Genomic DNA, 15,459 nt, shown 5'->3' with positions numbered 1-15,459 from the left:
GAAATATTGAAGTATTCCTAGCTCAAAGTGATAGCTAAAACATTAGAATCAACAAAATAAAATTTTCTTAAATGTTAGTACACTGATAATTTGGTGGTACACAGCGAAAAACAAATATACATATCAGACGAAAAAAAAAATATTCATACAGTTTATCAATTTTGAATAGGAAACTGATTGAATAGTGATAACTAATAGTAATCCTCTCCAAAAATAAAATGAAACAAGAATATCTTTAGCCATTATAGAAACTTAAATGAGGCTCATTTAGATAGAGTTTAGAAATAATTCGTTCTGAAAGCTCAAAATACGGAATAGTTTCAGGAATTTTAGAAATAAATAGTCGAAATTAAAGACTTTGAAATATATTTATCATATTTAATGTAAAAATCTAACAAATATAGTTGGTGTTAAGTTAAAACGTAATGGATTGTCATCTTTGAATACAGATTATTGACGGTGAACCGACATACAGAGTATTGTTAAAATGATATAAAATATTAATATTTCGAATTAATATATACTATTACACGTCTCTAAGTGTTTAAAGCATAACATATTAATAAGTTGTATGTTTTATAGCTAAAGAAATGAACAATAAATCCTACGTAGGTCCGTGAAGAAAAGAAAAATAAGAAACATATAGTTAAAACCCAGTTTCTCAACTGAAACATGCATTTGTATATTCAGACTAAGGAAAATGATTAAGCTATCTTGTGAACTAGAATAATCGCTCACGCAGCAAAACAAAAATAATATCAATAGAGTTATGTTGCTATTTATGTTTAACACGCATTTCTAAAGGAAGCGCGCACTTGCTGCTCATTGAAATCTAAGATAATTAAATTTTGAAACACATACAATGTCAATATCTTTTATCCGTAATACATTTGTTCTTCATCAAATAGCATTATATTATAAGTATATTTTTTAAAATTATCCACTATACTCACAGAAAACTCGGATTCGTAGTCCAAAATTGAACCTTCCATGTCAAGTCATTTTTAGTTTCTTTTCCTTCCGTGACTAACTCTAAAAATATACTCTTGACGCAGAGATGTTTATTAGACAACGTACAGATATATGCTTTTGAATTTAAAAAGAAATATAAGTATATATTTTAATCGTATTTTTATTTGTTTTAATTAGAAATTCATTTTATGTTTAGAAATAAATTTCAAATATTTTCTGTTTTAAAATAATAGCATAGGTTCGAGAGTATCTATCTTACTAGCTACGAGGACTTCATTTTTCCGCCATCGTTCGTCCTTCAATGCGGCGAACAACGGAAATTTCCGAGCAAAGCTTATGGCAAAATAATTCAGGTTTCACTGTTTCCGAAAGACTCAGAAATTAATGTGCTTTTCATTTTTTCAGTTACCTTCATTGTTATTTATGCCTGAACCCAAATCAAAATTAGAGAATCCGACTGAAAAATTTGTCGACTGGAGAGTTTCTTTACTGTTATGTCTGAAGTCGATATTTCCGACTCGTTACCGAATGGTGACGATCCCGCCTTCACGGAGGAGGAGGACCCACAGCAGACTGCCTCCGACCATCCAGGTACGGACAGTGGTGCTGGTACTGTCACCCCATCCGTGGTCACTAACAACGGTACCATTCCAGCAGATCAAGTGTTTGTTGCAACATCTCAAGGTATACTCTCTGCAGAGCAGCTTCAGGAAGCAGGTATCAAGACCACACATATCGTGATTCATGATCAAACCTTAAGTGTTGCTGACGAGACTGAATTGAAACCTCCATTAAGTACCCAACCAACTCCTCTTGATAAAGATATTAAAGGGTTCAAGTATCAATGGGACGAATCAGTTCATTGCATGATTTTGCCTGTCAGATGTAAACACACTAATGGAGAACTCTACAAGAACAAATTTGGATCAGGTAGGAACTGCTCCAGTCATTTTCTCTTAACCTGTTACGGTTTATAGTTTTGTCCTTCATTTAAATGTTTATAATTGTTTTATATCCATTCAAAACTCAGCGCATTTTGTTTTGTTTTCTGTTAAACAATAATTGCTAATCAGATGATCTTCATTTGTTTTGCTTAGTAACTCTTCCCATTATATTGATTGTTTCTTTTCCTTTATTATTATTGATCAGTTGATCAATTCCTTTATTATAATTGATCGTATTTAATTCCAATCAAAAAATTTCCTAGTTTCCTCCTAAATTGTACAGGAATGAATGAAAGTTATAAAAACACTAAAATCGCTCACCCTTCTTGGTAACAGACTGTACTTTTAATTGTTTTATAAATCCACTCAAATGAATTATCACACTATTCAGCAATATTGTTTGTTATATGCTATAAGAATGAAAAGAAACGAGATAATTTATTCGAATATTGAAAAGTAAAAAAAAAGAAAAATACTATCTGAGGTTTATTAAGTCATTGTTGTTCTGTGGTAGAACATCTGAGTGAGAAATATAACTGCTACAAGTTGTTTTTCTTTCGAAAACAAATAATTTATCTCAGTTATTTCGGTTACAAATAGTAAAAGATGAAGATAAATATATTAACCGAATTGCTTGTAGTAGATTGTTTAATGCTAAAAATTCTTTGTGGTTTTTACATTTAGTATCTAGTTGATTGTTGATGGAATGGGAGATGTCAGTTTCTGTATACTTTCGTAATCTCGTTGCACAGCTTTGTAAGATCACAACTATTTAGCATTGTGATTTGCGAAAGGAGACTCGTGGTAAACGATACTTGATTGTTTGTAAACTTTACCAAACACGTAGCTGCTGGAGCATTTTTAAAACTATATTTCCATCCATACTTTCATAGCTGAAAGAAAAGATTTCTAAACAACCCTTTTCTGTTCATTGCATTAAATATACTCCGATCTGACAATTGTAGCAAACGTATTTAAACATTAAAGGACGTACATCAAAATAAATATATTTGTGTATCATTACGTAAACATAAAAATGGCGCTGTTCTCTCAGACTGGCAGTTTCTAAATAATGAATTAGCTATTATAAATTACCTGAAACTTCTTATGAGTCATTTGGTTATTGTTGTTTCGTTCCAAGTCGACCTTGATTCAGTAAATTTGTGATCAAAAACTCTCCAACTATGACCATCCTACCTTGTATATCTAGGACTACGTTTTTCTATATGCCTTTCCCTTTTTCTTTAAAATATTGAGATGTGACTTAGGGGTATATTTGGATCTATTTCTTGCTGGTCGAGCAACTGAAGCTTCTTCAGTAGCAGTACAACGATGTGTTTGTGTCGCATTTTTCATATATCACGCCGTCAATTCTGATGTTCTTCAATGATGTCATATCTTTGCATGTCTTCCTCATCAGGCGTGTTTTTCTCGTTAATTTTTCTACTTGTGGAGATGACATTCTATCTCTCGACCTACTAGAAACAGCTGCCAAAATCTCCCTCAAATCACGCCCAACCATCTAGATATACTACCCTTGAAAAGTAAATACGGCGCGACCATGACTGCAATGATGTCTTTGGTAGATTATGGAAGATAGATAGATAGCTCTTCGGAGGAATGGACTGCACCATAACCTAAGGACCTCTGAGGTTGGCCAAGTTATTGCTGTTGATCAGTTTTAAACCATCAGTTTGTCGTATTATAGTATCTACTTCATTGTCTCCTCACTACATCTCGCTACAAAATTCCTCTAAACACTTTTAGACTTGCATAATAAAATTTACATGTTACCTCAGACGCTATGCAGAAATAATACGCTTTACATACTCACTTGTCGAAAACTGTCTACTAAGTAACGGAGGCGTTTTATATACGAAATCACTAAATATTTAAAATCAACAACCTCTTCTGAATGGTTCACTAGAGTATGTGAAATACAGCTAGAAACCTGTTCTGCTCTGGCCCCTTCTCCCTTATTTTCACCCCCCCCCCATTTTCTAATATAAAGCTACCCCATCAGGGTTCATAGTCTTGCAAACTGCATGGCAACCTCATTAGTGCTGATTGCATGAAAAAAAGCACCTGGTACGCATTGTATAGTGGTTGGTATTAGGAAGAGCATCCAACCATAAAAACTGTGCCAAAACAGACATGAGAGCACAGTGCAGTCCTTAGGCCATTAGATCTTGTCAAAACCATCCAGCCCATGCCAGCATCGAACATGGATGTTAAATGATGATGATGATGAGTTTCTCATATGCCCAACAAAATGCAGAGCTTATTCCATGTTCACCTATGCTTTATTCCCATACATTTACATGTTTCGTCTAGTTTCACTAGAAATGTGTGATTGGATATCTAAGCTCTGTCATTCTCAGTTACACTTCTGCTTCCTGGAAAAGGTCTGAATTGTACAACTGCAATTTCTAAATGATGAGACATTCGTGCATTGCTATATCGCAATAACCCACAGCTTCCAACTTAGCCACAGCTATATATCATACACAAAACAACACCAGCCATATATAAATATATGGAAATACTTGTTCATCATCATCGTTTAACGTCCACTTTCCATGCTAGCATGGGTTGGACAATTTGACTGAGGACTGGTGAACCAGACGGCTACACCAGGCTCCAATCTGATTTGGCAGAGTTTCTACAGCTGGATGCCCTTCTTAATGCCAAAAAGATATTCTGGAGATGCTAGGGATCGAACCCGGGGCCGTTCGCATGCAAAGCGAACGCTCTACCACTGAGCTACATCCAAAACTTTAATAGCTGCATTACTTAGCTCTTCTCTAACAACAGTAAAAAACAGAATATATTATATATCCTTCATTTTCAATGATTTTAAACTTAGTAGGGAGTAGTTTGAAGGAGATTTGACTGCTAATTCTGACAGATTTGAGTGCCCATACTGCACCTAATATGATTAATCACTTTTTGCTTGAGAAGTGTACAGTTTGTTTTTGAACCAGGCAGAGGCAAGCCACATCTAGATTTCACTTAATTGTTAAACCAACTGCCAACCAGTACATCTTGTATCTGTACAATCAGCACTGATTTGGACTATTCAACACATCTTCGTATAATATTCATTGTTGGAATATCATTCATACAGCTCATGGAAAACAATACCAGAACAACAAACTAACTAAATACTTAATGAGCACAACCAAAATAAGGAAAAATCTGGCACTTTCTACAAATAATACCAAGTCTTTCATGAATATTGATCGTCCTTCTGAAATTCTTACCAGTATCCTTCCATTGTTATTGTCAACTCCCATTCATATTTATTAATTAGTCAATATAATAGAGCATATATTTGTTTCTATTTTATTACATATATTTTGTTGTGTTTATAGCCACTATATGCAGCATTAGTTATTTTAAACAATTAAAGAGTGTCTAGTTAATATACTAGACTAAGGATTGTGGCTGAATGAGGTACCATATGAATCATTTCCATATGTTTAGTCAGTCTATGTGGAAGCCTATAAATAGCAGCAAAATCTCCTTTAAATCAAACCCTACTATATTGTTGTTGTTGTTGGCACTCTGTCGCTTACGACGTCGAGGGTTCCAGTTGATCCGATCAACGGAACAGCCTGCTTGTGAAATTAACGTGCAAGTGGCTGAGCACTCCACAGATACATGTACTCTTAACATAGTTCTCGAGGATATTCAGCGTGACACAGTGTGACAAGGCTGACCTTTTGAATTACAGGCACAACAGAAACAGGAAGTAAGAGTGAGAGAAAGTTGTGGCGGAAGAGTACAGCAGGGTTCGCCACCATCCCCTGCCGTAGCCTCATGGAGCTTTAGGTGTTTTCGCTCAATAAACACTCACAACACCCGGTCTGGGAATCGAAACCACGAGTCCACTGCCCTAACCACTGGGCCATTGCGCCTCCCCTACTATATTAATACAAGGACATTGAACCGGCACTCTGTCAGTTGTGATGATGAAGGTTACAGTTGATCTGCTCAGCAGAACAGCTTGCTCGTGAAATTAACATGCAAGTGACTGAGCACTCTACAGACACACATACCCTTAACTTAGCTTTCAGGGAGATTCAGCATGGCACAGAATGTGACAAGGCTGGTCCTTTGAATTACAGATGCTGCCAGGAATTGATCTTAAGACTTTAAGATCATGAGCTGAATACTTTAACCACTAAACCATGTGCCTTCACTAAGAAGGATATTAAATTATGTAATTCGATTTCCCTTTAAAAGTTTGAAGTTCTTTGCATATAATTGGAGACTCTTGCCAAAAATGTTATTGTATTTCAGAGAACTGGGATTGGTGCAGCAACACAATAGTTACTTAGCTGGCAAAGGTTATCTTCAGACAATCACATTACTCGAATGGGGTCTGTAACTGAAGGTACATGTCTCACATGTGTTAATTATATTAATACAAGAGCATTCATTACTTGTCATATGATTTGTAACTTTTGCTACCATGGGTAACATCACAAAATAATACATACATACATACATACATACAACAATTATTTTTGAAATCAAATTTCAGGGTGCTTGTACAAAATAATGAAGTTAATATTAATTTCCAAAATGAAAATATTTATTATCTTAAAATATAAATTGAAGAAATTTATATTTTTAACTTGATATCATTTACTCCCTCTCCTTCTCTTCTGTCTATATGATTCTTTCATTCTTATTGTCAAGTGTAGTATATGCTCTCATACTGCACCTCTTATGCTGATTCTCTCTGTATCTCATTTACTCTCTCACTTTCCCTCTCTCTATACATTGTAAAGCATGACTAGAAATCAATCAGCCAACCAACAATTCTATTGACTATTATTATATTGAAGTACTAGATCGCATATAATCTTACATATTAAAACTGAAAATGTCTGTCTGTGTGTGTGTGTGTATGTATCTATATGTCCTCATTTTGCACCAAAACAGCTCAACCGATTTTTCTTAAACTTCACATCCACATTGCTTATGTGTTTAGGGAGGTTTTAAGTATTAATTGATTTCGAAAAAATGTTTGGGTAAACGGTAGGAGGAATAACATTTGGGCGTGATTGAATGGCTGGCATAATTATTTTTAAGCGTCCAAGGGAAATAACCCATTCCCTCCTTTGTAAATTATTTGTAAAAATGAAATTGAGTATGCTTATTTCATAGTATTTGAACTATTTTAGTTATTTTCTCAATTTATCCAGTACAAGGCTTGAACAAGTAAATAGTATTCTCCTAAACAATAGATCCACTTATTTCAGTTAGTGACTTATTCACAAATATACCAACACTAGCGCTGCTGAGGGTAATATTCTCTGGGAACACACAAAAGCTTTTTCCACAGTTATTTACTTTGAATTGTTATTATCTCATATCTGATTAGCCTGTTATTACGTAATGTTTCACGATTTTAGTATTTCCTCCTAAGATCTATATACTCTAGGAACATATTAAAGCCCTTTTTGGGGCTACTTTATTTGAATTGTTACTATAGGGTAATTAATTTCATGTTATTACATAACTGACTCCACAATTTGGGTATTCATAACTTATTGGGAATTCCTAAAACAAGATCATTTGTAAGACAGTTCAGTATTCTCAATAGATACACAAAAACCGTTTTAAGGGCTACATACTTTGTATTGTTACTGGATTAGCGAAACAATTTTGAGAATGGAACCAAGGGATAAGCCCACCTTCCCAGGAATTACTGGGCAGGTCACCTGGTATATATATATATATCCACCTATATATATGGATATATAATTAATAATATCAGGGTAAGGAAAAATTTTAGAAATTTTTTACTACCAGTGGTCTCGTGTGTAGAAAAATTAGTCAATAGACTATATATTATTCATATAAATACAGTGTATTTAAATGTACACTGTATTTATATGAATAGTATATGGATATATATATAGAGAGAGATGTGTGTGTGTATATATCATCATCATCATCATCGTCGTTTAACGTCCGCTTTCCATGCTAGCAAGGGTTGAACGATTTGACTGAGGACTGGTGAAACTGGATGGCAACACCAGGCTCCAATCTAATTTGGCAGAGTTTCTACAGCTGGATGCCTTTCCTAACGCCAACCACTCAGAGAGTGTAGTGGGTGCTTTTACGTGTCACCCGCACGAAGGCCAGTCAGGCGGTACTGGCAACGGCCACGCTCGAAATGGTGTCTTTTATGTGCCACCCGCACAAGAGCCAGTCCAGGGGCACTGGCAACGATCATATATATATATATATATATATATATATATATATATATATATATAATCCAAGAAAGTTAGGGGTTGTGAATCCAACCCACTAAGGGATAATATTTATCCAATATACTGCCGGAAGGATACCCAATTACTATTACACTAGTGTTTTTACCAAGTGCAATAAATGGGTGCGGGTAAGATGAAATTTTACCCTTAATTTATATAGCAATAAGAAAATGGAGGGGAATATGTGGTACTCATCAACTTGCACAGATTGTATTCTGTCAATTTACCTGATTATTTTTCAACTAAGAGGACAATAAAAACAATATACAAACACATGTGACATATGTCATATGTGTTTGTATATTGTTTTTTATTGTCCTCTTAGTTGAAAAATAAACAGGTAAATTAATATAATACAATGTCTGCAAGATGATGAGTACCACATATTCCCTTCCATTTTCTTATTGCTATATATATATATATATGCTTTTGGTGCAAATGGCTTTGTTGTATGGTGCTGTATTTTACATTCCTGTAAATAATAATAATGGTATTTTTATATAAGCTTAAAGTTTATGGTGTACACCGTGCAATGACTAAGGAAAATAGTCTAATAACAAGGCATATAAGCCCTCAACAGACAAAAGAAGGCTTTCCCATCCGTGTGTAAAGGTAACACACTTAGTCATGTTAACAAGGGGATGTGGGCTCATGTCCCACGTGGATGGATAAGCCTTCTTTTTTCTCTCGAGGGCTTATATGTCCCATCATTTGACTATTTTCCTTAGTCATTGCACGGTGAACAGCATAAGCTTATATAAAAATACCATTATTATTATTTACAGCATTGTAAAATATGGCACCGTATAACAAAGCCATTCGCACTGAAAGCATATATATATGCTTTGTTATACGGTGCCATATTTTATGTCCCTGTACATGGCTTGCACAGCTCTCAATAAGCATATATATATATATATATATATATATATCATCATCATCATCATCGTTTAACGTCCGCTTTCCATGCTAGCATGGGTTGGACGATTTGACTGAGGACTGGTGAAACCGGATGGCAACACCAGGCTCCAATCTAATTTGGCAGAGTTTCTACAGCTGGATGCCCTTCCTAACGCCAACCACTCAGAGAGTGTAGTGGGTGCTTTTACGTGTCACCCGCACGTATATATATATATATATATATATATATATATATGCTTATAGAGAGCTTTGCAAGCCATGTACAGGGACGCTGTCAGTAAGGTGAGGGTTGGCAACAAGTACAGTGAAGAATTCCGGCTAGAGGTAGGAATCCACTAAGGTTCGGTCCTCAGCCTCCTCCTATTTATCATAGTCCTCCAGGCAATAACAGAGGACTTCAAGATAGGATGCCCCTGGGAGCTCCTCTATGCTGATGACCTTGCTCTAATTGCTGAGTCACTATCAGAACTAGACAAGAAGTTTCAGATGTGGAAACAAGGATTAGAATCAAAGGGCCTTAGAGTCAACCTAGCTAAAACCAAAGTCCTAATAAGTAGGAAGGCAGACAAACCACAAATCCTTTCAGGTAGATGGCCTTGCTCGATCTGTAGAAAAGGCATAGGTAGAAATTGTATAAGATGTACCCAGTGTACACTATGGACACATAAGAGGTGCAGCAATATCAAAGGAACGCTAACTGGGAAGATAGTTTTTGTATGTGGCAGATGCTCAGGAGCACTAAAGACTGAAAATGTGCAGAGAGCAACTTCTGCCACATTCCTGGGAGAAAAACTAGAAGTAGTTGACAGTTTCTGTTACCTAGGTGACCCAAGTCAGTAGCAGGGGTTGGGTGCTCTGAAAGTGTAGCTGCTAGAATAAGAATAACCTGGGCAAAGTTCAGAGGGCTCCTACCTCTGCTGGTGACAAAGGGTCTCTCGCTCAGAGTAAAAGGTAGACTGTGTGACGCATGTGTACGAACAGCCATGCTACATGGTAGTGAAACATGGGCCATGACTGCTAAGGACATGCGTAAGCTTGCAAGAAATGAAGCCAGTATGCTCCGATGGTTTTGTGTAATGTCAGTGTGCACACTTGACAGAGTGTAAGTACTTTGAGAGAAAAGTTGAACCTAAGAAGCACCAGTTGTGGTGTGCAAGAGAAACGATTGCACTAGTATGGTCATGTGGTGCGAATGGATGAGGATAGCTGTGTGAAAAAGTGTCACACCCTAGTGGCTGAGGGAACCTGTGGAAGAGGTAAACCCAGGAAGACCTGGGATGAGGTGGTGAAGCTCAACCTTCGAACATAGGCAATAACTAGTGACCGAGATCTTTGGAAATATGCTGTGCTTGAGAAGACCCGGCAAGCCAAGTGAGACCATAACCCATGGCCTATGCCAGTGGTGTAACCAGCCCACTTGGACGTACCTTTCCTTCATTGGACACCAAATTCTGCTTGCGAAGACCTGTTGAGGCAAGTGAAATCGAAATTAAATTCGATGACAGCACCGCATGACTGACATCCATGCTAGTGGAGCACTAAAAGCCCCATTCGAGCATGATCATTGCCAGGGCCGCTGACTGGCCCCCGTACCAGTGGCACGTAAAAACCACCATTCGAGCATGATCGTTACTAGTAGCACATGAAAAACAACATTCGAGTGAGGTCATTGCCAGGGCCGCTGGACTAGCTCCTGTGCTGCAAAGGTTATTTAAATTAAAACCTAAGTTGATGATAAAGAATTGTTATCAGACATGATTAAGAATTAGATTATTGTGAATTTAAATCTTCATAGACTCTCCTGAGATTCTGCAGTCAAAATTATTTTAATGTAACTATAGAAAGGAAACTTTCTATCAGGTCCTTTTATAGGTTATCATTCCTCCTTCATGTTATGTCCTGATATATTAACCTATATAATTTCATAGAACTTTAGGCCTTGCAAATTTCTTCTCCCTTGTTTAAAATAATGTTGCAATGTATCAAATGTATAATCTCTAATTTTCAGGTGGTCGTGGAAAATGTATAAAAAGTTCTGAACAGTGGTTCACTCCAAATGAGTTTGAAACCTTTTGTGGTCGTGCCAGCAGTAAAGACTGGAAACGCAGTATCCGATATGGTGGCCGAACTCTACAGTGCTTAATTGAAGATGGCATTCTCCGAGCACATGCTACTTCTTGTACATGTGCAGCCTGCTGTGATGATGAATCCGTCGTATGTTGATTTTGTTAATTTTGTTTACTATGGCTTTCTGTAAAATAAATATCTTATTTTGTGCTTCTTGTTGGATACCTAGAAGTACCATTGTAAGACCAAATTAAATTATGAAAGAAATGATGTTGACTTTTTGTTTAATCTAATTGTACTTAGCTTTGTTTGGATAATGGACGTTGGGATGGTAGTGTTATGGAAAAGATAAAGTAGAGTTATTTTGTAATTAATGTTGAAAATACCAGATTAATAATGAAAACTCAGTTATTTTATTAAACCCCTCCAAGTTCTTGATTATTTCTAAAGTAGTTAAACAATTTTATTAGAAATATGGTCACAAAAGGGTTAAATACTATTAAAGGTTATCATTCATTACTACTGGTTAAAATAACCCAATTTCATTAATAAGGCTGGGTGAATACAAGCTTCACTAATGAAACTTGAATTCAGAAAATTGAGGGATTGAGCAATTATGGAAAGCAATTTAGTCAAACATATAACCTTTTTCTAATAAATGAGTTTACCAATCTGCTAAATCTAGAATGAAGTCTCTCACAAATTCATCTTGCTAAATTTAGAAAATATCTTAAATTGTAACTTCCTACTTGAAAAAATACTCATGACATAATAATGCTAGACTAAGTCAAGTTTAATCTCAGTCTCTATTGTGGCAAGAGTCATGACACCCCCTACAAGAATAGACTTGACCGAATGACTATAAATAGTGGTGGTTTGAGTGAGAAAGGGAGAGTAGGTGTTAATTGCTGGAAGTTGTAAGGTGTCGTTTTGGTAGTTTGTCAGAATATCATTAGTTTGTTTGTGTATAGTTCGTGGAAAATTTGTTGGATTGTTACATTGTTGTTATCCTGCTTCGTTGTATATTTTATTGTTACTGCATGGTTATAGTGTAAACAAGTTCATCATAAATATTGGCAATACTACAATAATTGGCAATGAGTAACTACGCTACAATACTCATTTAACTGAATAAAAAATCAGCATTATAATAAATTGGGATTCACTAGAATTTTGAAGAACATAGGAAATCGTCATGGCACCTGTGCCCAGCATCGCCTTCCTGGCACTTGTGCCAGATGGCATGTATAAAGACATTCGAGCGAGATCGTTGCCAGTGCCGCCGAACTGGCTCCTGTGCAGGTGGCACGTAAAATACACCATTTTGAGCGTGGCCGTTGCCAGTACTGCCTGACTGGCCTTCGTACCGGTGGCACGTAAAAGCACCCACTACACTCTCAGAGTGGTTGGCGTTAAGAAGGGCATCCAGCTGTAGAAACTCTGCCAAATCAGATTGGAGCCTGGTGTAGCCATCTGGTTTCACCAGTCCTCAGTCAAATTGTCCAACTCATGCTAGCATGGAAAGCGGACGTTAAACAATGATGATAGGAAAATACGTGATGTGTTCAAAACTCTTAGGCATAAAAAAGACAATTTTGTACATTTCACAAATTTTATTTAATCATCTTCAAAATACTTTCACACACTTCTCTCAGCAGTTCTGTCATTGCTGGTAGCACATCTGGGATGCTATGGAGCTCTGGTGTTGCTTTTCTCAAAATTTCCTCTGGCATCGTCACCAAAGGCCTGAATCTTCTGGATGGTTTAAGCTTGAGTATCACCAAGCTTTTGGAAAGACGATGCATTATTCTACTTGCTGCTTTCAGTTATCTTGTGTGAAAATGCAAATCTGACAAGCACACACAACATGTCTATACTCAACAGCCAGGAACTGATGTGACCTTCCAACATGAAAATGTTCACGTACACACAAGAAGGGTGGCATTACCTCCCATCCAATGGATTTTGCCTATGCAGCATTAATTTTGGTGGGAACAACTAGTTGGATGCCTTTTGAACACACCTTGTATAGTTGAAGCATAACTACTTAAATAATTTGTATGTCCATAATAGTTTGTGACTTATTTAATGATTTGGTGCTTCTCTTGAATACATTTTTCATCACATAAAAGAAATTATTGAAACTATAAAATTGTTGGTGAAATTTGTTTTTAATACTTTTATTTCATACATTTCTTTATAATAATCTTTATATTTTTACAGACGGGGCCTGTTCGCTTGTTTGTACCATACAAACGGCGAAAGAGAGACAATGAAAATGGATCTCCAACAATGAAGAAAAGGACTGGTGAGACGAAATCTATAGTGCCTTCTGGAATGTCTAAAGAAGGTTAATATTACATTTTCTTGTCTTGTTTTTCTTTAGCTTTAAACAAGATATAATTGAATTTATCTGTTTTGTTTTTTTTTAATTTTCTCTACTGTGTTGTTATGCCTTTGTTTTTCTAGTTATTTTCATAGCCCTCTGAAAAAGAAAAAATTATACTGAAGGGTTTCTATGTTGAGGATTAATCATAGAGCAAGAGCTTGATGAAAAATATTGCCCTCCTAATTGTACTAAAGTGCTAATTACATTGTAAACAGTTTTTCAAGTGAAACAGTATCTTGAATAATTCAGAGAACCAAGTTATCCTGATGCAGCCCACTGAACATAGACTGAACACTTACACTTGTCATGTATTCTGAAAATAATCTATGGCCTCTGCCAGAAGTGTAGCCAGCTCACTTATTTGTATCTTTACTTCATTGGACACTAAACTCTGCTTGCGAAGACCTGTTGAGGCAAGTGAATTATTGAAATCGAAATCAAACCAAATTCAACGACTGGCACCCTTGCCAACCTCTCCTTCATTGGACACTAAACTCTGCTTGCAAAGACCTGTTGGGGCAAGTGAAATTAAAATCGTTACTGAACCATATTCGATGACCGGCACCTGTGCCAGTGGAGCATGATCATTGCCAGAGCAGCTGTCTGGCTTCCATGCTAGTGGCACATAAATAGCACCATTTGAGCATGATCGTTACCAGCGTTGCCTTTCTGGCACGTTAGAAAATCATTCGAGCAACATTGTTGCCAGTGCCGCTGGACTGGCTCCCGTGCAGGTGGCATGTAAAAAACACCATTTTGAGTGTGGCCATTGCCAGTACCGTGTGACTGGCCCTCGTGTCGGTGGCACATAGAACCACCCACTACACTCTCGGAGTGGTTGGCGTTAGGAAAGGCATCCAGCTGTAGAAACTCTGCCAGATCAGATTGGAGCCTGGTGCAGCCTTCCGGTTCACCAGTCCTCAGTCAAATCGTCCAACCCATGCTAGCATGGAAAGCGGACGTTAAACGATGATGATGAATTGTACAAAATGCCAGAATGTTCAATTAACTTATGCGTTTTATGCTACAAGACATAGATTACCATGAGATAAGATTAGTATCAATAATATATTTAAATACTTGGTATTTCGGTTTGTCATGAGCTGTAGGACTCATAAGGCCAGAGCTTAATCCAATTTTCATAGCATATAAGTGACTGGGGTTTCAACACTTTCCCCTGTGTGGGACATTGGTCTGTTGCAAGGTTAACTTTCCAGCTCTTGCTGGAGCTCATTTACAGCTGAGTGGACTGGAGTGATGTGAAATGAAATGTTTTGCTCAAGAACACAACACACCACCTGGTCTGGGGATCAAACTCACAATCTTAGAATCATGAGTGCAGCTCCCTAACCATTAGCCCACATGACTTCACATTAAATAAATTGTCAAAAATGTAAAACAAGCAGTTGAAACATTTGATACCTTGATTTTTGGAGGGTGCGTGTATAAGTTTCACCAGTCATCGACCATCATCTTTTTCATTTGTTTGTTTCAGACTAGCAGGAGTTAGACAGATCTCACAGCATCTCACCATACTTCATGTTTTTCTTCTTGTAGTACATGCATACACAACAGAGAAAACTGGCAAATTGCTATTGTGTATGTTATGTTATTTTCCACATGGTTGGATGCCCTTTCTATTATCAACCATTGCATCAATAACTTGAAATACAACCTAACAACCTTCAATAGTATTCAAGTAACTGAAAGTTAGGCTTCTATAATTCTACTGCTACTATCCCAGCTTTCATTATCCAAACACTAGATGCATTTTAACATGTCACCAGCTGTAGATATTTTGTTTATACCAGAGTTAAAGAATCTTATCTACCCTTCCTCTCTTCAGTCACTATTAATATAGATGTTTTGTCTT

At 36.6% G+C, this 15,459-nt stretch overlaps 2 protein-coding genes across 8 annotated transcripts in view; one reads left to right on the top strand and one right to left on the bottom strand.

Moving 5' to 3' along the window:
- Positions 1-1,024, bottom strand: part of LOC106870388 (uncharacterized) — a 49,709-nt gene extending 48,685 nt beyond the window's left edge. For all 4 annotated transcript variants that reach the window (XM_089347444.1, XM_089347441.1, XM_089347442.1 and 1 more), the window contains exon 1: positions 954-1,024. In XM_089347444.1, coding sequence (XP_089203570.1) covers positions 954-992 — 39 coding nt within the window. In that variant the 5' untranslated portion in view covers positions 993-1,024. The remainder of the gene's footprint in view (positions 1-953) is intronic.
- A 208-nt stretch (positions 1,025-1,232) lies between these two features.
- Positions 1,233-15,459, top strand: part of LOC106870382 (deformed epidermal autoregulatory factor 1 homolog) — a 26,202-nt gene continuing 11,975 nt past the window's right edge. For all 4 annotated transcript variants that reach the window (XM_014916423.3, XM_089347445.1, XM_014916422.3 and 1 more), the window contains exons 1-3: positions 1,233-1,902; positions 11,139-11,344; positions 13,421-13,547. In XM_014916423.3, the coding sequence (XP_014771909.1) occupies positions 1,467-1,902; positions 11,139-11,344; positions 13,421-13,547 (769 nt within the window). In that variant the 5' untranslated portion in view covers positions 1,233-1,466. The remainder of the gene's footprint in view (positions 1,903-11,138; positions 11,345-13,420; positions 13,548-15,459) is intronic.

Source organism: Octopus bimaculoides, chromosome 2 (genome assembly GCF_046866305.1).
Source record: "Octopus bimaculoides isolate indiv1 chromosome 2, ASM4686630v1, whole genome shotgun sequence".
Lineage (NCBI taxonomy): Eukaryota > Metazoa > Mollusca > Cephalopoda > Octopoda > Octopodidae > Octopus > Octopus bimaculoides.
The sequence above is the reverse complement of the archived record's forward strand: the minus strand, read 5'-3'. Positions and strand labels throughout refer to the sequence as shown.